Below are 18756 nucleotides of genomic sequence, written 5' to 3' on the forward strand. Positions count from 1 at the left end.
TTGAATTCAGGGGTGTGTTTGTATATAATGCTTGTGTTTGCAGCAGTGTGTTTGATTGCCTGGATGTATGCACATACATACTAACACAGATATACATACACATTGACACTCAGATAAACACATTAACACACTGATAGATGCACACAGATACACACACAAACACAATGCCATATACACACACACTAGCACATACACACACTCAGATACACACTTTGACACACAAATACACACACTGGCACATCTACACACAGAGATACACACTGACACAAATATGTACACACACCCAGGTACATATGCAGGGGTGTATTTGTGTGCAGTGTTGGCGTTGGAATGCTGGGATATATGCATTGCCACTTACACAAACACTGAGGTACACACATGCAGTGGTGTATTTGTTTGCAATGTTGTTGGAACGCAGGAGTGTATTTGTGTGCAGTGTTAGCGTATGTGTGTGCAGTGTTGGCATTGGAATGCTGGGATGAATGCATTGTCACACGCATAGATACACACTTACACATACTGACACACACACACACACACATATATATGCACACACACACACACATGCTTAGTTTGCCCCCTCCCCCCCCTTTAAAGACGGCCCTGGCTGTAGTTGTTCTAGTGACTTTAAACACACAGACTTGAATACATCAATAAACTGAACAGTTCATTAACTGACTTAATAATATTAACATATCAACTTAATCACATTAACAACGTGAGTTAGTCACATTACGATATTCTATTCATACCGGAAAGAAATGAGTAAACATAATTAACCAAGCCCTCAAACTATAGTGGAAATACAAATTGCATAACACAAAGTTAGCACACACCAGCAAACAATAACAACTTCTAGAGTCAGAAGCTGGCTAAGAGTGGGTAGCCTGTATAGTTGCAATGCACCAGTCAATAAAAGAGGTGTACAACAGTCTGTAGTCTGTGAGTAGGCGGATAGCCCACATGCTTTTTCACAGGACATACATTATTTATTTCTCTGGTGAGTGAATGGTGTACTTGTCCTGGTTAAAATAGTTAAAGACCGTCCAGGGACACAACTGACCAGGAGAAGGGAGTATTCCATCTCAAAACTAAATATAATTTTTTTTCTCTGAAATAAAACAAAGCTTTAGAGCAGATCATGTTTTTTCCCATATAGTGTGTTTAAAAGAGCAGGAGAAACACCATAACCACTACAGTGCTCTTACCACAGTAGATCCTCTCCATTTAGTTAGCCCAAGCCCAGGGGAGCTAACAAAATCTATGTGCAGGAGCTTCTGGCTGTCCTCGAGGCTGAGGCCAGCACTTGGCGGACCCTAGGTAAGTTGTCAGACTTTTTGCAAACAGTTTGACTACCTACCATGGGAGGGTGCAAGGGCACTGCTGAACCCAGAACCATTGCAGTGATTATGGTACTTTGAGTGTTTTTTGGGGCAAGGTGAGAACAGAGCCCAATACATTGTTTGCATAGGGCAACACCTTAATTTTGGTTCCACACCCTTATCGTACACTGTGTGGTCCTGGTGGCACAACCCTTACCACAAAAACAATGATACATTAATGTTTATCTTAAGAGATATTGGCACGAGGACGGTTACCTCTATCAAACTAAAGATGCCTGTTCTGTTTTTTGTATAAAAATAAAAAATCCTGCCTTTTTAGCACCATTTCCTACACTGTCCTGAATCCTACTATTCAATTGGGAAATCAGAATTTGTCCACTTGCCTGGTTTCTTGCTAAAGTAACCATGATCCTGCATGTGTGTAACAATGCAGTATAGCTATGTAAAATCAGTAAATACAAATAACAGGTCCACAATATTCAGCACTATGCATCATGAACTTGTGCTTTCATTTCTACGTAATATAGTTTGTCTGGTGTTTCAGAACTGCAGGATAATTAAGACAGAGGGTTCTTCACTAAACTCTATATTATAATGAAATGAAATTCGGACTACACTATAGTCACAGCTTGTCTATTTTTCTCCATTCGGGTTTCATTTCGCTACAAAGATTTCACTCTGGAGAATTTAGTAAATATTCTCCCAAGGTGTAAGAAACGTTAAACAAATTAAAAAAAAAAAAAAAAAATCCTTACAATAGTTGTAGCCCCCCAGGATATAAGTGTATTTAATTATTCAGTGAATCCATTGCTTGACTGTCAATGTGAATTTCCACAAATAGCCATCAAAACTGCATTGTCTGGAAAAACCGTCCCAGTTTGGAATGCTTGTCCTGTCCTCCTCAATGTTTCTTTCTGTGGAAACCTGCTTCTGGAGATACCAGAGAAAGATCCACAATAAAATGAAGTGTGAGCAGGTCATTAAATACATTCACAATGAGCCATTCCATTTCAAGACATTTTGCCACGTCTATACTGCACAGCGTTGGTTGGCTACTTGTCAGCCTGGCATTTGTGGCTAACCCTGGCACGAGTGGATTCATAGCATCACCACTGTCATACCTTCACTTAAATCCCAGTTAATCTCCTAGTTCACGGGTGTCTAAAAAGATAGATCCCCAGCTATTTTAGAACTACAGCTTCCATAATTCTTTGCTATTCTGATGGCATTCCAAAGGCATGCACAGCATCATGGGAGTTATCTTTTGGGCACTCCTGCCCTACTTTAGTGTACTGTCATGTTTATACCTTTTTATTTCATTTTTTTCCCCTCTAATTTATTTATTTTTACATTTCTTTTTCTTTGAATGTGTTGAATGGAATTACAATGTAACCATGGTCTGCTGCATGAACTTTCCTTGGCTCTACCTCTTGTGCTGTTTACATTTTCTTTTAGAAATAACAGCTCAGTGAGTAATAGCGAGAAAACACTGCAAATTGGTGAGTTCACACAGAGTCACATGGTGTGCTCGCTGCCAAGCCAGCATGATAGGACAGCACTCTGGTTTAAAGCACTCCCAGGCAGACCAAACCCACAAAATAAGGCTTCAATAATAGCACATTTTTCCCCATCCTGAAACTTGATGATTGGGTGTCTGACTGCACTTTGAAATCTGTTTCTGCAGGGAGCAATTGTCAATGCAAAGGAAAAGGCACCAGACAGTGCAAGGGAGAGCACGGAGAGATCTGCTGTGACACACTGCAGCAGAAGCAGACAAGGCTCTTCTCAAAGGTAAGCACCGATCACGTCCTTTTTAACTAGCTGCTTCTGCACGGAATGAATGGATGTGTCATTGTATCCATTCGATCCTGAATTTCCCTTCTGTAAATGTAGCACATACGCCTCCTGAATAAATATCTTTTTATAAACCTCATATGGAGAGACACAAAGGAAATTTAAATAATCACATGCTCGGAATTTGAATCCAGACACAGATGCTTGCTTTCCTTTCCAAAATGCTGTGAATTATTTTTGTTTTAAGCACATTATGGTTTAAACTAATCGTTTTTTCCCCCCTGTCTATTGGGAATATTTTTGTATATGTTGCTGCTGCTTTGTCGTACATAATAACTATCACATTCCCAAATGAATTAACATTATTTCAGTTATTTTACAAATTGATTTTCGTTTGCCTTCTGGTCACTGCTGATTTATTTTCAGAGCTGCATTGTATAGCTGATAAAAAAATAAATAAAAAAAAATACCGGTAAATAAAAAAATAATGAAATTCTTTCATAGAGCTTCCTGCTTGTATTTACAAGTAGCCATTGTATGATCTATCGAGCCGGTTTGCTGCGTTCTGCACAGTAGCCCTCTGTTATGCTAGATTTGATTCAAGTCCATGTGTAGGAGGAATATATCTCTGGAACATATAGCTCAGATCAATCTGATGCATGTTTATTGCCTGTGTAATTCTCCTCCAGTAAGATTCTGCCTTTACATGGATCATTCTTTGCAGTCTACTAGGGAATAGTAATGAAATGAATTCAGCATAATATTGTGGGATGCAGTACTCTGAGGATGTGTTTCTTTGTAGCTATACTTATATGTATTTGACCCTATGTACGACATATGCATCTTATTTAGAGCTTTATAAATCAGGCTATGAATAGGATGAATTCACTGCTTTGTAATTGTATGCTTTTAAGACTTTGCAGGGTCCAGACAGACAATCGGGTACCTTTGCTAATTTCATTTGGTCCATTGGCTGGACCTGTCCTATATCATGGCTTCCAGTGGCATCAATAATATTGTCACTGTAGCAGTACTGCATTCCTCAGTTCAATACAAATCTGCTTGACAATGGGGAGAGTCTAATAAATATAAATAAATAATGCAGGGGTTCCCAATTAATTTTTCCTATGGAACCCTTTGACATAGTGTGCCAACATCGTGGAACCCTCCCAAAAAAATGTGCACCTTAACACAATCCTTTTAATTGTAACTGTAATGTTTTCTTTTTTTGGCAAATGTGTCTTTGTTTTTTGGTGTGTGTGTGTGTGTGTGTGTGTGTGTATATATTTTTATTTTTTTAATACAGGGGTGTGATTGGATGTTGTGTTTGCTTTTAAATGCAGAAGTACCTTTGTGAGGAGTATTGGTGTTTGAGTGAAGAGTGTGTTTTAGTGTTTGTATATAATTGTGGAGTTTGCATTCATGGGTGTTTTTGTAAGTAATGTTTGTGTTTACAGGGATGTTTTGCATGTTGTGATGGTGTTTGATTGCTGGGATGTATGCACAGACACTGACATAGTTACACAGATATACACATATACATTGACACAGATACAAAGATGCACACACACATCGATACATACATATTCGGTGACACATACACACACCTTGACACACAGATTTGGCACATACACACCTTGACACACACACACTCAAATACACACAGTGGAACACACACACACTTACACATATGCACACACTGACACACACAATGAAATACACACAGTGACACATACACACCTTGACACACACTGTCACTTCCACCCAGCATCTGATAGTTCAGAGGCCCAGACACACTCTTAAATGGCCACGGCTGCTGACCGGGCCCCTGTTTAGCAATACCCATTGGGTGTCCCTAAGTCAGGGCTCGACAAATCCCAGGTCGCCATGGCGACTAAGAACTTTGTCCTGGCATCTAGATTTGTAAGCCCGTTCCCTCCATCCCCGTGAAAGTATCTGCAAGCCCGGAGGAAGTAAAGGGAACTGTAATTACTTCCTTCCGGCCGCGCAGGGGAATTGTGAGCTGGCAGGGGTCCTACTAAAGATGGCTCCGCTCACATTCTGCCCCATGCTGCAGAGCAGGACTCCCACCTGCCCCCAATATGCTGAGCTGGCTGCCAGCCCATTCCCATGCGCGACCTCCACGCTGGGAGGAAGTAATTGCAGTTCCCTTCACTTACCTACAGCTGCACGGAGACACAGGAGGAAAAGGGGGGGAGTTTTTACCAGCTGCAGCCTACTTCCATCAGCCGCTGCCAGCCACACTGTCACCTGTTCCTGCCAAGTCCCACTGGACCCTATGGAAGCCACTGTCCTTTGCTCAAAAGGTAGGAAACAGGAGGGTGGCTACAAATATGTATTTTTTTTGTATGTATGTATGTATGTATATTTACAGTGTGTGTTTATCTGTCATGTGTGTATGTTTGTATGTGTATTTGTGTGTATCTATGCAGGGCTCGAGTCCTGCAGGAACGCATGGGAACGGCGTTCCTGCACTTTTTCCAAAGCAGGAACGCCGTTCCCGCTAGTGATCCTGCAGGACCTGCCTTGCTACCTGCACACAGGGGCCATCACACACTGTGTTCCCTCTCCAGCTCTAACTCTCGCGAGACGCGCGGTTGTCAGAGCGTTGCCACAGGTTACCATGGCAACGCTCCGCACAGGCGGGTCTCGCGAGAGTTAGAGCTGGAGAGAGAACACAGCGTGTGATGGCCCATGTGTGCAGCGGCTGGCTCCCTCCACCGGACCACCAGATGATCTCCCCCCTCCCTGACAAGGTAAGAAGCAGGGATGGGGGAATAAAACAAAAAAATATACACACATAAAGTTAAAAAAAAAATGTTCCCCCCCTTCATCCAGCACACACACACACACACATCATCAAGCACACACACACACACACATACATCATCCAGCACGCACACACATTATCCAGCACACACACGCACGCTCTCACACACACATCATCCAGCACACACACACACATCATCCAGCACACACACGCACGCTCTCACACACACACACACATCATCCAGCACACTCACACACACACACATCATCCAGCACTCTCACACACACACACATCATCCAGCACTCTCACACACACACACACACACATCATCCAGCACTCTCACACACACACACACACACACACACATCATCCAGCACTCTCACACACACACACACACACACATCATCCAGCACTCTCACACACACGCACACACACACATCATCCAGCGCGCACACACACACTTCATCCAGCACACACACTTCATCCAGCACACACACACTGCATTCATTATACACACTCTGCACTGACTACAAACACACTAAATTCACTATACACACACTCAGCATTCACTATACACTCACTACATTCACTATACACACTCTGCACTCACTACATTCACTATACACACTCTGCATTCACTACAAACACACAACATACACTGCATTCATTATACACACTCTGCACTCACTATACGCACACTACATTCACTATACGCACACTGCATTCATTATACACACTGCACTCACTACAAACTCTGCACTCACTACAAACACATTACATTCACTATACACACTCTGCACTCACTACACACTACACTCACTATACACACTGCACTCACTACACACACTACATTTATTATACACACTGCACTCACTACAAACACACTGCATTCATTATACACAATCTGCACTCCCTACAAACACACTGCATTCATTATACACACTCTACACTTACTACAAACACACTACATTCATTATACACAATCTGCACTCACTATAAACACACTAAATTTATTATACATACTGCACTCACAACAAACACACTACATTCATTATACACACTGCACTCACAACAAACACACTACATTCATTATACACACTCTGCACTCACTAAAAACACACTAAATTTATTATACATACTGCATTCACTACAAACACACTACATTCATTATACACACTCTGCACTCACTACAAGCACACTGCATTCATTATACACACTCTGCACTCTCTACAAGCACACTACATTCATTATACACACTGCACGCACTACAAACACACTACATTCACTATACACACTGCACTCACTACAAACACACTACATTCATTATACACACTGCACTCACTACAAACACACTACATTCATTACACACTGCACTCACTACAAACACACTACATTCATTATACACACTGCACTCTCTACAAACACACTACATTCATTATACACACTGCACTCACTACAAACACACTACATTCATTATTCATCCTCTGCATTCACTACAAACACACTACATTCATTATTCATCCTCTGCATTCACTACAAACACACTACATTCATTCTACACACCCTGCACTGCACTATATGCATAGGAGTGTAATTATTTTTTTTAAGGGAGGGGGAGGGGGGCTTGATTCTCAGCCAATCCAATGCATTGGATAGCTATTGAGCAAGAACTGCTAAATGCAGCACAATCAGCATCTCCTCATATCATGGATCATGGAGACGGCGAATGTGGGTAGATAGCAAACACTATACTGGCTGTTTGATTAACGACCACTAAAGGTGTTACTAGGCAGAAATTGAAACACTGCCTTTTCTCTAAAAAGGCAGTGTTTACATTGAAAAGCCTGCAGGGACAGGCTAAAGACACCATAACAACTACATTAAGCTGTAGTGGTTCTGGTGACTATAGTGTTCCATTAAGAATGGCATTTTTGTCGTTTGAAAAAAAACTGTCTCTTAACTGGTTTAACTGGCTCCAAGATTCAAGGGAAATTTGTGAAGCCCTGCCCTAAGCGCATGGGCCACCTGGTGGGTAAATAGCGGCGGAACCCTAGTTTTGTTCTTGTGGAACCCCAGTTGGAAAATGCTGGTCTAATTAAATGTTTTTATTAATTTATTTTAGTATTTTATGACAAGTGAATGTCAACTTTGTAATTTGGGTTATTTTTTAGAAAAAGTAGAGAACTCTTGATTTCAATGTTAGAGGTTAATATTTTTTAACTTCTGGGTCTTCATGTTCGTACACTTTTGTCATAAATTCCCTGAGCTTATATTGGGTTAATAGTATTTCAGTATATTCATTATAGTGAACCAGTAAAACTCTTACTCCACCAACATATTAATGTGTGGTTAGATGAGAATAGCATAAATCGTTAGGGAATGATTCTATATTATCTGTAGAAAGGATAATTCTGATACTTGGCAACTTTAAACAGTAATTGGAGTCTGTTTCTAAATGTTTTCATAAGAACAGATCAAATTCCTCCATGTGTAGGAGAGGTAGTACGGTGTCCTGTTAAAGCTAGTCCATTTATTATTTTTTTTAAAACAAATGGCTCCGCATTGCAGCCAATTAGTCTGTTTTGGAGTTTAAATTGGGTCTTTTGAAAATGCAGTAATCTGCAAAACAGTAACCTACCTTAAGTAATTACACTGAGTGACGTGATTGTGATGTCATCGCCATTTAGACAAATCTTGCATTTGCTAAATCCAGAAATATAATTATTTGCTCTCATTATAGCGAATAGAAGAAGTACTCTATAGCTAACAGAAGGAGTGCTAGTGAGAGAGAAAATCACTGCCAGTTCGTTCCCTGAATTTCAGATGGCTTTCTTTTATTTATTTATTTGTGTGGTTATATCCCTTAAGGACTGATGACATTCATTAACTATTTGATCAGTGCGCACACTATGCCACCAGAAATGTTCTACTATTTACCATAAGCAGTTTTTGCTTTACTGTCATTAAATAATGAACTCCAAATCTGCTTTAGCAGTGATTAATTTTCAATTAGGGGAACAAGAGACACCTTGTTTAAAGGGCACACTTGCCTTGTTCTACTTCACGGATGCAGAAATTTTATTGGACAACAATCGTTGGGGACAAAGAAATGCAGAGGACGATGCTGTTTAAAAGGTTTAATAGGAAAAGACAGGATTTTCTTTTTACTTTTTTTGGGTTAGGGTAACATAGATAAGTTAAAGGGTAACTCCAACCACCATAACCACAGCCCTAGCCCTTTCCCTGGCAAAAGGGAAACTGGTTTGCCCTCTTACCAGGGTCCCACCAGGCTAGTGATGTTCTCTGTAGGCAGATTTACGACATTCGGCAGAAGCCAGATAAGGGTCTTGCTACTTATTGATTGTTGGAGAGTATCCGCTGATCTCCGCTGATCTCCGCTGATCAATACACATCCGTGCATCGAAATTTGCACAGAATTGACATTAGCCAACCTAGAACTCTTGTTCCAGACTGGCTCTGATGATGCCCTGATGACAAGGCCGTAGGTAGAGTTGCATATTCGACAGCCGTAGAGTTCTCTCTTTGTGCAGAATTTTGCAGTGTAATGCTGCACATACAGACTCCAGGCACCATGACCACTTCCAATTAGTCAAGTGGAGAGGATGCTTGGAGTAACCCTTTAAGTATGCAATACATAACATAGCATTGTACGTAGGCTTCGTGTAGACATTAAAAGGCATTGCTTGTGTCAGCACAGAAAAATTTAAAGGGTATTCTATATTATGTATGCGGTATATTGTAAATTATGTCCAAAGTATCTATTTAGTAGAATGTAACACATTTTACAGTATACTTCAAATCCAATGCAGTGATCCATCCATCTCAAACTAAAATAATGTGACTGCACATCTGTACTCCCAGGCACACAGGGATCTATATGTACAGTTCTTCTCCTAAATACGCGCATATACACGCACACAGACTCCTATACACGCATACACATACACACTCCTATACACGCATACACACACACACACACACTCCTATACACGCATACACACACACACACACACACTCCTATACACGCATATACACACGCACACATTCCTATACACGCATACACACACTCCTATACACGCACACAACTGCAGCACTAACCTGGGACCTGCAACATTATTCTCATACCTGAAATATTAAACACAAATGGGCAGAAAGAGGAGTAAGTGAGTGTAAGAGACACAAATGGGTTAAAAGACCGTGAGACAAAAAGTGTGTTGCCTCTCCATTTCTTTAGTTTGCTAGATGAATACAGATACATTCTCACTGCCGCCAAGCTTCTTCCTCCAATGCGGATCTGGTATAGTCCATGAAGCAAACAGGGCATTTAATTCAGACCATTAGGCTCCTACTTCACTCACTGCACAAAGTGGGGACGTCATCAGCCGTCGCCCTGTGTAGTTTGCCTGGTCTGAATTCAGACCACATTGCCAATTCTTAGGTTTTCTGCAGCCAAATGCGTTCAGAATTCGGTTGGTCCGACTGATTCTGTAACATTGGTTTGGATGAGGAAATCAGTTTTCCCAAACTCCTCCTCATTATTTTTAGAGTGAAGCGGGGTATGTAGATAATTTATTTAGGGGGTGGCTGGGGGATTGGGGACTTGTTATTTGCTGCATGAATATGGCAGAGGTATCTTGTGTTCTGTAAAAGTAGGGGCCAGATTTTCAGTTAATTTTACATATACACTTTACATATACAATATTTACAACACATTTACATTTAATAAAAAGTCATATCCTTTGATTACAGACTGCAAGGATAGTTATAATACAGAAACAAACAAAAAAAAAATCTGGTTAGCATTTATTGTAGCTTTAATGTATGCCCCAAACAATTTATGCTCATTAGATTAAGCATCTGATTTTATCTATACATTGTGCTAGCAAACATATAGCCTATTTTTATTTTTTTTAAATGGGCATTTTCCCCAGCTGTCCGTCAATGCCTCGGCATGCTGTGGTGTTCATTGATGAGGTAGAGCGGAAAAGAACTACTTCAGCGGGTCCCTCAACTTTCCACCCATAGCAACTTGTAGTAGCACCAGCTAGGGAGCATAGGAACAGAGTGATGTGACGTCACTCAGTTGAAAGACTGGCACGTTGGCAACGAAGCCAGCATGCCAATGTAACTGAAAAGATTTGCCCTTTTTGGTGACGTGTCCCTAGCAGGGCAAATCAAAGAAGAGCTCAGACGGCGCGTAGGACGGTCAGGAAATTGGTGTTACAGGAAGAGTAACACCCACTAAGCATGAAGATGGCCGCGCTGGAAGGGAGGAAAAGTGAGTAAATCTCTATATTTTACATTACATGTATCGTTGTGATATATGGTGTATTCAATGTATATGGGAGTGATATTAGGCAAGTTTTTTCATAACTGGTTCACTTTAAGGATGATACACACACACTCACTCTGGTTTTATTGTTGTAATTATACTATACTTTTTGGAATTTCCCCATTATATCTACTCACATGATTCCTCTGGGTCATCCTTTGCACACAAGGAATACCATACTCGGGGCCGGACTGGGATAAAAATTCGGCCCGGGCATTTTTTTATCACAGCGGCCCACTAAGAAGGGGCGGGGCAGAGACGGTGTGTTTTGTCGTCACTAATGACAAACACGCCCCCTTCTCAAAGTGCAGGCCAGGGCAGACCATGCGCAGAGCTCTGCTAAAGAGCTCTAGCATGAGAAAAAAGCCCTGTATTTGTTCTGCACAGTGCAAGCAAATTTAATAACATGCTTGCACTGTGTTTCCTTGCAACTTGTCTCTGGTGTCTCTATAAATGGATACCAGGAGACAAAAATGCCAGGAAAGAGTATTGTGCTGTGTTTGGAGCCTGCTTGTGGGATTGTGTGTGTGTGTGTATAGAGTGAGCTGATTGTGGTGTGGTATTGTGTAATAAGGTCGGTTTTAGTCGTGTTGTGTTTGTGGTGTAATGTAATGCATATGTGGCTAGGGTCTGTAGAGAATGTGTGTATAGGGGATGTAGCAAGTGTGTGCATACAGGCTATAGTGTGTGTGTGTGTGTGCGTGTGTATATGTGATGTAGTGTTTGTAGAGAGTGTGTGTTTAGGGGTGTAGTATGTGTTTGCTTACAAGGAATCTAGTGTGTGTATAGGGTATCCAGAGTGTGTATGTCAGGAATGTAGTGTGTGTGTGCGTGTATATATATATATATATATATATATGTGTGTGTGTGTATGTATGTATGTTTGGAAGTATTGTGTATGTGTGTGTTGGGGAGGTTCGGTGTGTATGTGAGGGGTGCAGTATGTGTGTATGATGGATGCTGTGTGTGATGTGTGTGAGGGTGCTGTGTATGATGTGTGTGAGTGCTGTGTATGATGTGTTTTGTGATAGTGCTGAGTGTGATGTGTGTGAGAGTGCTGAGTGTGATAGTGCTGTGGATGATGTGTGTGAGTGCTGAGGGTGCCGTGTGTGATAGTGCTGTGGATGATGTGTGAGAGTGATGTGTGTGAGAATGCTGTGTATGATGTGTTTTGTGATAGTGCTGAGTGTGATGTGTGTGTGAGTCCTAAATGTGCTGTGTGTGAGAGTGCCGAGTGTGATAGTGCTGTGGATTATGTGCGTGAGTGCTGAGTGTGATGTGTGTGAGAGTGCTGTGTATGATGTGTTTTGTGATAGTGCTGAGTGTGATGTGTGTGTGAGTGCCGAGTGTGATGTGTGTGTGAGTGCCGAGTGTGATGTGTGTGTGAGTGCCGAGTGTGATGTGTGTGTGAGTGCCGAGTGTGATGTGTGTGTGAGTGCCGAGTGTGATGTGTGTGAGAGTGCTGTGTGTGAATGTTTGAATGGATTGTGTGTGTGGGGGGTAAAAAAATAAAAATTAAGCAGTTATAATGTCCCCCCCTCCCTTCTTACCTTTAGCCTGCCCGCATGCTGGAACCTGGGAGAGTGAGGGGGGGGGGGACCGGAACTCGCACTCCGACAGCATCCCTGGTGGTCCAGTGGTGATTGAACTCTAGCCTGTGGGCTAGAGTTCACTCTCGCGAGATCCGGTCGTTGCCATGGCAACGTGCCGGATCTCGCGAGAGGAACCCGGCGGAGCTGCAAGATAGAGCTCCGCCGGGTCCTCTACCTCCCTCCCCAGCCGCATGTGCCGCAGGTCTGTCCAAGTGGGCCGGTGAGGGAGATCTTTGATCTCCTCACCGGCCCTTCATTGAAAACAGCGGGGCCGGCGCTCGGATAGTGCCGGCCCCGCATAGACCGGCAGGGGAGATCCTGGGACTTCCCCTGCCGGCCTCGGCCCATGGCCACCGCGGCCCACCGGGCATTTGCCCGGTGTGCCCGATGGCCAGTCCGGGCCTGACCATACTGATTTATATGATAGATTTTAATCGGTTCTTTCCCCATATGTCTTCATTTGCCATTCTGTCTATAGCTTGTGCTATTTGTTTTTGTGATTGATTTATGGTTTTCATCTCAATAGATTTAAAATTAGTTACATAGTTACATAGCTGAAAAGAGACTTGCGTCCATCAAGTTCAGCCTTCCTCACATCTGTGCCTTTCCATACTAAAAACGTATAACTTACTGCTTCCTTGTCCATATCCCTTCCATTCTAATTCAAGATATAACTAGGATATTTGACACCCAGGGTGGATCATTCCATTGGTATTTTAAAAGTTACAGAGACAGACCAGATTGCATATGAATGTTTTGTTTTTTTGTTGTGCGAGGATTTAATATTAGTTTTCCTAAAAGACAAAGTCCTCTATTTGGTTTTCCCAACTGTACGGATTAAGACAAAACTATTTTATCCTTAACAGATCTATATTTTATCCTTGATTGCGGGATATGTAGATTTGTCTGTAATAATAGAATTGTTGTTCTTCAGATGGGCTGAAACAAGTCCAGTTCTTATTGAGGTTACACATTCTAGACAAAACAACATCTGGCTGTAGGACGCTATTTGTGAGCTAAATGGATGCCGAGACTCGGACATCCTTTTAAGTTAAGTGACTCGGTGCTGTTTTTTTGTTGGTAACAGTGGTTTCTAATATAGAACATGTGTAAATTCTGCTGACCGTTTCAATTCCAAGGTTTTGTGAAAGTTAACGCTCAATAGATCATGGAACCTCCTAGTATTATTTGTATGTTTCATGATTTAATTTGTGCTATAAGACTTTACATGGTTTTCCCTGGTGCATGTTTTTAATCCAACCGTAGGGCTGTATTCACTACAAATCTTCAGAACAATATAGAAAAAAGTCAGCTACAGTAAGAAAATGGTATGTCTACTCCCAGAAATTCAGCGCACTTGTGGAAGTTCCGAAGTTTCCTTTTTTTTTTTTTTTTTACTATAGCCCAAAGCAGAAGCTTGAAGGTTCATTGTCAGATTAAGGAGCTAGTGAATATGCTAAGTTTTGGCTTGAAGATGTAGTTCCATTTTGACTTTGGATGTCTCCATTTACAAACACCATATAGTTCTATAGTGCAGAAAGCTTCAAAAGTTGCACCTTTCATAACTTTAACTGTTGTGTTCATTATACAAGGGTTATTCCCTGGAAAGCGTTGCATGGATAGGTAGATGAACCCTTCACAGGGCTTACTCTCCAATATAGTTCGAATCAGATTTGTTTATTTGATAGTGTCCAGTTTTCTATATTCCCATTCCAATGCTCCATATTTTGGGGGTCCAGAACTTTTGATTCAGGGTAAAGAAGACTCTCTGGCAAGTAGTAATGGCATTTTGGCTTCCAGTTTACAATCCCAAAGTCTCCCGTTACCTCAAAGTAAGTTGATGCACGTGATTTTTTTAATTGAATGAAATTGAATTAATGCATGAAATTGATAGCTGAGTTATTTTTATTGTTTTGTATTTAACAGTATACATGAGTGTGCAAAGAGTGGGTTGATGTCATTTGAACAATATTTGTCTGGGAATTGATTTTTGTATTGATTTTTGGCTGATTAATTATCTGCAAAGATAATGTGGCTATTTGGGCACATCAAAGATGATTAACATTTTTTTTTTTAGATTTATTTTCTGTACAATCCCATTGAATCCATGTTATTAATTGTTCTAGTCAGGCTGACGTGTGTCAGAACTATTGTAGGACATTATATTCTTTTAAAACTTTCTGCTGACCCGTTTTGGCCAGCTTTCCTCCGCTATTAGGACGCCCTTTTTGTCTTTAGTTAACATTTACTCTTGTGGTTATTGGCAGAAGAATGGAGGCATGGCTTAACATAAAATAAACAATAAACACCTTAAGCAACAGGGCGTGCAGACACTCCATGCCAGAACATCAGCACGTCACCTACTAGAGAGAATCTCAGGTAGGCAAGCTGTTTTTTCACATCGTTCACCCGGTGTAGTTGTCCTTTAAATTATGAGCACCTATCTTAAATCTGCAGGTAAACAGTGCTGTAATGCGTTGATAAGGTGACTAGTGTAGAAGCCAAGTCCTCTGTGATCAGGGTTAAAGTTTGAAGTTTGCGTGGACTGTCAGTGTGAAGGACAGCTGCTGTGAATGGACAGTGTGTTTATTACGCCCTTCGCTCTTGTAAATGAGATTCAGAGGCTGCAACCAATTCCTATTTTCTCTGCAAATCAATGACCTGAATTAGCAGCAACACTGCTCTCCTTTCAGAGATATGTCAGCTGTGTGAATTAAAAATGCTGGTAAGACACTCTTTTTTTTGTTCTTTTCCCTTGCTAAATATCCCTTTAAAAATTAGTAAACCGCAAGTGTTTCTGTGCCAAGGGCTTGACTTTAAGTCATTTTATAATGCCACGGTGGTGGATGTTGTAATGCTTTTTTCAGTATCTTTTGTTGCCGCAAATCTTGTTTAAACATAAGCCTTACTTGCCCAGCCCAATCCATAATGCAACAGTAGCAGTTCTCAAATAACACTACGTGGACAGACTTGTAAGTGTTGTTTTTTTTTTGGTTTTTTTTTGCTGTGTTTTCTAGTTCCTGACAGTCGTCGATAGGAATGATGGCTTTTTATTCAGTTTCTCGTACTGTATAATTAATTTCTCAAGGATTTTTAGTATTGATCTGAGGAAAACAGGGCCAAGGTATAGGCATGCAGCCATCTCAAACTGCTTCTTTGCTTTATGGAATTGTGTGAAATACTCGCTATATATACCTGCTGGGCTAATGCTGGCTTCAGAGTATGCATGGGCTTACACACAGTGAAGTAGTCGTAGCAGTGCATGTGCAAAAATGTATATCTGATTGGTAGACGTGTGAAGTGGTTTATTGGGAATAGATTATTCAGGAGTTTGTTTTATCATGTACATAACTCCACAATTATGTGCATATAGAAATATAAGCATATAAATGCTATATGCATATAAAAAAAAAACCCATACATTTGTAATTGATTACATCAGAAGCTCTGTAATGTTAAAATTCTTGTCTTTGTTCCTTTTGCAAACTTCAAGCATACAGAGATATTGATAATCATGATCAGTATAACCTACTTCTGTGTTGAAAGAACAGTGCCAACTTTTCATCATTGTAAAAGTATAACCCTGTATCCTATCTCCTGTCTGATGTGTGCCTTAAACCTGAGTGATCTGTAAAAATCTCTGCAGCTATAAACCAACCCCCGAGCTTGGACACTGCAAAAGAGTTTTTACTTCCTCCTCAGCTGTGTCAATTTTGTCCAATTAGAGCTTGCAGTGCATGTCTGATCCTGGGCCACACACTTGTATGCTAGTGGCCCCGGAGATTGCGGCACTCAGCACAGTTACAGGTCAGGCTTTGCATACATTTATAGCAGCCGTAATATGGCTGCTATCAGTAGTAATATGGCTGCTATCAGTATATTGACCAGTTACAATTATATTGTGAATGGAGTATAAATTACTTCTCATATAAATCAGGCTTCCCGAAACTACGGCCCTCCAGATTTTGCTGAACTACAACCCCCATGATTCTTAGCCTATTTCATTAATAGATTTATGGGAGTTGTAGTTAATCAACATCTGGAAGCCTGGAGTTTGGGGAAGCCTGCTATAAACTGTTGTACAGTGGTGTATGGGATAGGATTTGATTTATAAAACAGAATAAGAGGCTCCTGACTGGCTAGGAAAGGTTATGCATACAGCAGTACACAGCCTGTTTCTGCTGTACAATTGTATGGACTGTTTAAAAAAAAAAATTGACACATTAAAGGGACACGTAATGACGTGCTCTGACTGCAGTGCCTTTACCCTTTTAACACTGCAATTTAAAACATTGGTGTTTTGTAGGACGCAAATTGCTTTCATTGCAGTCTTAAACACATCTCTCTCTAGTGGCTGTTTTCCTGACAGCCACTAATGGCACGTCTGCTACAATTACCAAGTCAACTCTGTACTTCATCAGATGCTTCTCATAGAGTATTTGATTGGTGCAGAACTGTGTTTTGCTGCTCATGCGCACTAGCCACCCAATGCTGTTCTATTGGGATGCATTGGATCCTTAAAGCCGATAGGACAGGAAAAACACTAAAACCCTTCCTAGGATTCCCAGTCCGTAACCAGCTTTACAGAAAAGCATAAACACAGATTGAAGGGTGAAAAGTATATGCTGCCAGGAAAAGAAAATTACGGTAAGTAAGAATACATTTTCCACATACTGGCTAATCATGGCAGGATATACATAATGGGAATACCCAAGCTAACAAAAGTGAGGGACCAAGACAAAAATAGCTGCAAATAAATGTATTCATATAAACAAATAGATTAACAGTGACCGGCGTTATGAACTGAATTGAGGACTTAACGTCCAAAGTGTGTATCATTAGCGGATAGAACGTCCAACTGATAGTCTTCAGTGAACGCCTTCATCAAGCATTATGTGTCAGCTCTGCAAATACTGTCTAGAGAGACCTTTGACACCAAAGCCCAAGAGGCAGGCACTGCTCGGGTGGAATGAGCATTGATACCCGTAGGTAGAGGCGTATTCTGGCAACGATAAGTCTTGGAAATAGCTGCTATAACCCACTGTCTCAGAGTAGAAGTAGAAGATGCTTCACCCTTTAAGGTAAAACAAACAGTCTGGAAGACTTGCAAAAAGAGCTTGTCCTTTCAATGTAGAGGGAGAGCGCACTAACAACATCCAAGTTATGACACATCTATTCTTCAGGAGAGTTAGGGCAATGATAAGAGGATAAGACCACTTCCTCATTCAAATTGAACTTCAAGACCACCTTGGGAAGGAATTCCAGCACAGGTCGAAGAATCACCTTATCCTGATGAAAGACATGGCCTGAAGTTCACATATCCTCCTTGATGAGCATATAGCTATTAATAAAATAACCATTTGGGACAATAGTACCCCAGAAATACTGTCCAACGGTTCAAATGGTGCAGGAGTCAAGGCACGTAACACCAAAGGCAAATCCCAGACCGGCATAAGTACCTTGAGTGGAGGCCGGATCTTCAAAACCACCATCATTTATTCAAACCTGCGTGAAGGAAGCTTAGCACCGAGGCTAAGGATGGAGGAACGATTACAATCTCTTGATCACTGGCCCAACTGACTAATGTAGTAGGTAATCAAAGTCGTGACCTTACGGGACTGTAAAATGGTTTTAGTAACTGAATCAGTTGTACCCTCCTTCAAGAGAGATTCCCACTCAATCTCCAGGCCCTCAATTGTAGAGCCTGAGGTTCTGGATGTCTCAAAGGACCCTGCATCAGTAGGTCTGGCCAGACTGGGAGTTCCCACGTATCCTCCCGACTCATCCGGGTCGCTATCAGGAACCAAGGTCAACGTGGCCAGAACGGGAAAATGGCAGTAGGCTCTACCTTGTCACTCTGGATCTTCCTCAACACAGTATAGA

The 18756-nt window shown here is 41.3% G+C and overlaps 1 protein-coding gene across 2 annotated transcripts in view; it reads left to right on the forward strand.

The window, feature by feature from the left end:
* The window catches only part of SHROOM2 (shroom family member 2), a 207180-nt gene that overhangs the window by 128491 nt on the left and 59933 nt on the right, over positions 1-18756 (forward strand). For both annotated transcript variants that reach the window (XM_063450082.1, XM_063450081.1), the window contains one exon: positions 3028-3134. In XM_063450082.1, the coding sequence (XP_063306152.1) occupies positions 3028-3134 (107 nt within the window). The remainder of the gene's footprint in view (positions 1-3027; positions 3135-18756) is intronic.

The sequence above is a fragment of the Pelobates fuscus genome, chromosome 1, assembly GCF_036172605.1.
Source record: "Pelobates fuscus isolate aPelFus1 chromosome 1, aPelFus1.pri, whole genome shotgun sequence".
Taxonomy (NCBI): domain Eukaryota; kingdom Metazoa; phylum Chordata; class Amphibia; order Anura; family Pelobatidae; genus Pelobates; species Pelobates fuscus.